Source organism: Nelumbo nucifera, chromosome 4 (assembly GCF_055504915.1).
Source record: "Nelumbo nucifera cultivar China Antique chromosome 4, China Antique-T2T, whole genome shotgun sequence".
Classification (NCBI taxonomy): Eukaryota; Viridiplantae; Streptophyta; class Magnoliopsida; order Proteales; family Nelumbonaceae; genus Nelumbo; species Nelumbo nucifera.
Window position 1 is genome coordinate 34,281,155 of NC_142652.1, and position 6,262 is coordinate 34,287,416.

The window sequence follows — 6,262 nt, forward strand, 5'->3', positions numbered from 1 at the left end:
TTCCAAGGTGTGTGGAGTGCGGTGGATGCATCGACTTGACAGAGATGGGGCACACCATTTGCATAGATTTCTTGTGTTTGGACTGCTGGATTCCGCTTCCAAAATGCAATATGTGTAACAAGGCATACTGCAGTCTCCATGCTGATCAACAACGAAATCCGGGTGATGTTACTGGATTTATATGTGAAGCTTGTTTTACCTTATCAACTGGAGCTATGGCCCGAACTTCTTCAGAATCAGAACATGAAGAAGATATAATCGAGGATTAATGTGCTTACATGTAACAAACACAAACATTGTTTTGATTACTATGATTTTTGTTTGTCTTTGTATCAGAAATCGTAATTGGGTTCAAAAGCATGAAAATATAAGGCCGAGCTTCCATTAGTGCTTGAGTAGGCATTTCACAAGCTCCCCACATCAGGGGAAAAAAACAAAACAGAAACACTAAGGTGATGTTTGGCATCAATGATGATTTTTCCTTGCTGATTATCCAAAAAGTGGTGATATAAGTGATTTCTGGAATCAGTGATTTTTTGAAAAATCATAAAAAAATGTTGTTTGGTATAATTTCTGCTATGTAAGCTAATTTTTGAGAAATTGGAAATCGGCTTTGAGGGTTGATTGTTTTGTATTATAATTATTATTCAATGCCATGTCATCCTCAGAATCAGTTAAAAACCAGGAAATCATCAATCCCTGAAAAAGGGCTGATATCAATAATCGATTTTTGGCTGCTTTTCAGAAATCGGCATAATTGGCCAACCAAACAAGAAAAAAAAAAGCATTGATTCTTTAAATTCTGATGTGGATCTTACTTGGTGCTGATTTCCAGAAAATAATCATCAATGCCAAACATTACCTAAATAAATGTGCTTGGCAATTTTTTTTTAATTGTTTTGCAATGATTAACTCCGTGATAGTTAAAATTGATGATTTTTTAGTATATGTTTAGTATCGATGCTTCAAAAAATGGTGTTGCTGATGTATGGGTTAAGTATTTATTTTTTTTTGAAATTGTTGCTGCCAGGTAGGATGTTCCCTGGAGCAACAACAACGTTTTTTGTTTGGTACCAATGCTCCAAAAAACATTTTCAGCATTGGTACTCATTATCTAGTGCCACATCACTGTTTGGTAACAACGAGTTGCAACTCCAAGAAATGCCAAATTTGGCGTTACTCCAAGCCATGCCTTCCCGATTTCCAAAGCGTGGCTTGGTTTTTTTATGGAAAAACGGTTCCAAACAAATGCTTGTTTCTTCGAGCACCATTTTTTCAACATGGTACTGATGTGGCACTATTTTCTGGAGCAATGTCAACTATGCCAAACAGACGCTGAATTGCCTTGGTGATCCCACTAAAGTGATGTGGCATGATCTTTTTTGAGACATCATACAGTTATCATTATAAGTATATTATAATAATAAGTCAAAACACTTCAAGGCAGACAGCCTGCATCTCTTCTAAATACCATCTTTTTGGTGTTTTCCAGAAAAACAGGTAAAAGAGACACTTGATAGGTGTTTGGTACCGTGGCTGTTTCTAGTGAGGTGTTTTCTGGAGGAAACAGCAGTGTAACACCTCACTAGAAACAGCCACAAAATGGCTTATTTGTGGTTATGAGTTATGCGGATACATAGGAGGAGCCATTACTGCGAGTACTGGCCTCTTCTTCAAAACACCTTTTTGGAGTTACGTGGATTTCAACTTCCAAAGTGTTTCCGTTTCTGCTCGTTTATCACTTAAAATGGTCTAACTAAACATGCTTTTTTTTACCGTTGAAGTATAATCTCCTATGTGATGTCTACGTAAACTCGAAACGGATACACAATACCATGATACCAAATAATACCTTATAAAATGCTACAGTGCCAAATACCTATTAAATCAGCTGACCTAAACTGGAGACAGTACGAGGGAAAACGGGCGGTTGGTGAGGCTAATAAAGAATTGCTCACGTTCTGCTGGCTGGCATGGACAATCCAGACTAGACTAGAAAATTGCCATCCGGATCCCTGAAAATACACGGTTAGCTGGGTCTGTTCAAGAATTCCCACCTCAGTATCATACTCTTGCGTTTGATATCTGTTACTAAAAACCGACTAGGAGGCTGCTCCATTTTTGCCTCCGGGTCATGAGTTAGCGATTTGGCACCTTGAATCAATCGCACATATCACAATCATCCAAATGTATCCGGTTCCTTTTCTTAGATCGGTTTCAGTAAGTGCAAAACCCATTTTCGAACAGCCTTTACAGCATTACATTAGGAATATCTCCATACTTATGTGCATTATTTCATGGGGAGATATTCCCAATGCAAGGCACAGGATTTGCACCACTGAATCCGGTTTCTTCAGATTGGACCCAAAGACAGGCTCAGATCCTTAACTGCATACTCGGATCAGATTCCAACCACTCATTACTTACCTACCAACAATGGAAAATTGTGATCAAATATTTGTAGAATCCACTTTAGTCAAGAATCAGAACCCATTGTTCAGATTTAATTAATCTTGGCCCGTCTGTGCAGATGCCTGTCTCTGACGCTCCTTGTGCCGAACTCCCGTTGGGTTTGTTGTAACAGCTGAAGCCGTTTATGTTACAGGAAAAGTGGCAGTTCCGCACCTGTTTCTCACTTGGCATACCCTCCAAGAAAGGAAACCTTTGTCCACATTTGAAATTCCTGGACAGAATCGTTGGATATTTGGGATTTGGGATTTGGAATTGAAAATTCAAGCTGAAAAGTAAAGGAGGATATAACTAACAAACGTGGGCAACCAGAGAAAAATATCATTTCTAGCAGAAAAAGGTATCTCTGATGCCTGATTAAACAAAATCTAATTAGTCCAAGAACATAGATTGGTAAACGCTATAAGACACTTAAAAAATGAAGTCTGAAACCATATATTGAGTATAGACCAAAGTGATTGGTTGGCCAACTGCTGGAGACACCATCAAACGCCAATTCTTGCCAAATTTTACTTATGTGCAAACTTGTGGGTATGGGCATGACTTAAAAGAGTGTTAAGTACTGACTCTGAGACTATAAATCCTTGTTACTACTTTCTACCAAAGTCACAAAGGATTGTAACCAAGAGCTGAAACATGGCCTGGCATAGACCAGCATTTTCTATCATGATTGCTATGGCCATGGTAGCCATGGCTTCAGCAGCAGAACCAGTCACATTTGTCTTTGGTGACTCGTTGACAGAGGTGGGAAACAACAATTATCTCCAATCTCTTGCAAAATCGAATTACCCTTGGTATGGGGTTGATTATATTGGAGGGCAGCCAACAGGAAGATTCACAAATGGCAGAACAATTGGCGACATTATCTGTAATCCATTCTGTTTTGCTTGGAACTACTTCAACTGATACATCATCATGCATGTTTATAACTGTTTTGTTCACTCTGGTTGCTTTACTTTGCAGCTGCAAAGCTTGGCATTCCATCACCACCGCCTTATCTGTCCTTGTCTCCAAATGATGATAAAATTCTCAAGGGAGTCAACTATGCTTCTGGTGGAGCTGGCATTCTCAATGATACCGGACTCTATTTTGTAATTCCCATCTTTTTCCCTTTTTTTCATTCCTCTGTCATATTTTCTGACTATATTCTATCTGTTTGTTTGGACTGCAGATTCAGAGACTGTCTTTTGATGACCAGATAAGTTACTTTGAGAAGACAAAGGAAGCAATCAAGGCTAAAATTGGAGAAGAGGCTGCAAACAAGCTATGCAATGAGGCTATCTACTTCATTGGAATAGGTACAATTTACAAATGGAGAACACTAGTTGTCTCACTTGTTTCTACTTTCAAAAGTTTTCTATTTCTGCAACTATCACTATAATGATATTCCACTGTTAATTTCAGGAAGCAATGACTATGTAAACAATTTTCTCCAGCCCTTCTTAGCAGATGGTCAACAGTACACACACGATGATTTCATGGATCTCTTAATCTCTACCTTGGAACGACAACTTAGGGTATACTCAGAACTATCAATCTGATCTCTTTTTAGACTCTGGGATCAAAACAATTAGACCCACCTCTGCCTGGCCTGAAATTACGACTTAGTTCTTTTATCAGTGATTCTATTTTATCAAATTCTAAACCAGATCCTCACTAATTGCTTACTTCTTTTGGATTGCTTATGAAGAGGCTATATCAACTTGGAGCTCGACAAATTGTTTTCAATGATATTGGTCCCCTGGGCTGCATTCCTTCCCAGAGGGTGAAGTCCAAAATGGGAGGATGCTTGAAGCAAGTTAACCAGTGGATCCTGCAATACAACTCAAGGGCACAAAGCCTACTTATCTCCCTCAATCGTCGACTGCCTTCTACACGCTTCATCTTTGCAAATTCTTATTTAACTGTTCTGGATATAATCATGAATCCAACTAGCTATGGTTAGGAGCTTTTCATTTCTTCTTCACAATTCAAGCTCAAAAGCCAGACCCAACATTTATCGGTTCTTGCAGGTTTCAAGTTTTCCAACACTTCCTGCTGCAATGTGGATACAACCATTGGAGGGCTCTGCTTGCCCAACTCAAAACTATGTAGCAACCGCAAGGAGTATGTGTTTTGGGATGCCTTCCACCCCACAGATGCTGCAAATCAAGTTATTGCTGATCGCCTTTTCTCCACTGTGTTTCACGTCAAACCCCCTGTCCATGCACCATCACCCTCTCCATTCAACGCTCCCGCCTCTCTAAAACACTCCCCTGCACCTAACCTCAAACCTTCTCCCACTTCTAGGCTCTGATTCATATGGAGATTGAAACTAAGAACTGTTTTAGGAGTTGTACAAGTCGATCATTTTGGTATAAATGAATTACTGTTCAAGAAGACAACATTTTTTCTTGTTGATACAGAAAAAATCTTATTCCACCACCCTGTTGTGGTGCCATATGGGACCGTATGTTAAACATTAGAGTAATATATAAATTCCTAATTGGGTTGACAATTGTAGAAGGAAGGCAATTCAAATTCAAATCTTCAACTTTGATTAAAAAGACTAATAGAGAATAGGCAAAATGCTTATTTAATTCAACCCCATCCCAAGAAATTCCAGAAATCTCAATTGCAACCAAGTTAAAACATGGATGAATTGCACATAACCATAAATAAAAAAAAAATCTTTTTAATTTCAATCCCATCTGAAAACTATCAAAAAATCGAAGTTCAAAAAGGATGAATTGCCAAAAATTGAAAAGAGTGACAGAGTGCTTGCTCTCAGTCGAATGGCCAAAGTTTTCCACATTAGAACCTTGAGAGGAACCATCTTCATAGTTCATCAGAAAACTTACTTCGACGCTAGGCGAAGCTTTCTTCTTCTCTTTAAAAGTGGGTTTGATTGAGCGACTGCCCACAAGAGCAAAATCAAAGCAAATCCCGCTTCTAAAGAGAAGAGTCACGAAGCAACACCCAGAATCAAAGAAATCCTCCGATCGACATACAAAGATAGGAAACCCTCCCTTGGCTTCTCTTCAGTGTGGTTAAAGCAAAACGATCATCCTCGAGCAGATCCATGTATTTTTCCCAATCAAAGAGACCAGCAAATGAAAAACAGATCGAAGGAGACAAAGCAAAGAAAGAAACTGTAGAACCTACGAGAAAAAGCGAGAATCCAGTAGGGAAAGGATTTCGCACGTCCACAAGTACTTTTTTGTAAATTTGATTTCGCACCCTTAACGTAATCCCTCTGCCTTGAGATCCGCAGAGAAACTCATACAAGATGCTTCAATCGATTAAGAACACAACAGAGAAAAAAAAAAAAAAAAAAAAAAAAAAAACAAAAAATTCCTACAGCGATTAGGGTTTCAACGGGATGGCAACAAAACAAAAATCAAAACTCAAAAAAGAGTTTCGATGAACCGATGAAGGGTGGCCGACTGGCCGATTTATATAGACAGCATTTTGCCATGAAATTAGGGTTTCGACTGAAGTTATATTGGCCTCAAAGTTTCCGTAAAATACGTTAATGCCCCGATTAGGTCCCCGCCTCCCGGCTATTGATACACAAAATCTACGATACCGGAAAGGTAGGATACCAAAAAGCTTTGACCTAACCAATGGTTTTCATAATCATAGATTCCACTTTATCTGCTCGCGACATATCAAAACGTTGCATAAACTTGTAGACTTCTAATTAGTTGTACTCATTTTTACTAAGCATTAATTTTATGCAACTTTTAATAGGTAATCATGTATTGAGTTGTAATAATTAAGGGCCTGTTTGGTTTTTCAGAATAAGGGTTTG

General features: G+C 38.7%; 1 protein-coding gene across 1 annotated transcript; it reads left to right on the forward strand.

Annotated features, from left to right (window-relative positions):
- The first annotated feature begins 2,971 nt into the window (after positions 1–2,971).
- LOC104607364 (SGNH hydrolase-type esterase superfamily protein) lies at positions 2,972–4,966 on the forward strand. Its single transcript, XM_010272994.3, has 6 exons — positions 2,972–3,337; positions 3,433–3,560; positions 3,641–3,767; positions 3,874–3,986; positions 4,160–4,409; positions 4,482–4,966. Exons 1-6 carry the CDS (start codon positions 3,106–3,108, stop codon positions 4,763–4,765), a joined length of 1,134 nt encoding a protein of 377 aa, XP_010271296.1. The 5' UTR covers positions 2,972–3,105; the 3' UTR covers positions 4,766–4,966.
- Positions 4,967–6,262: the final 1,296 nt, after the last annotated feature.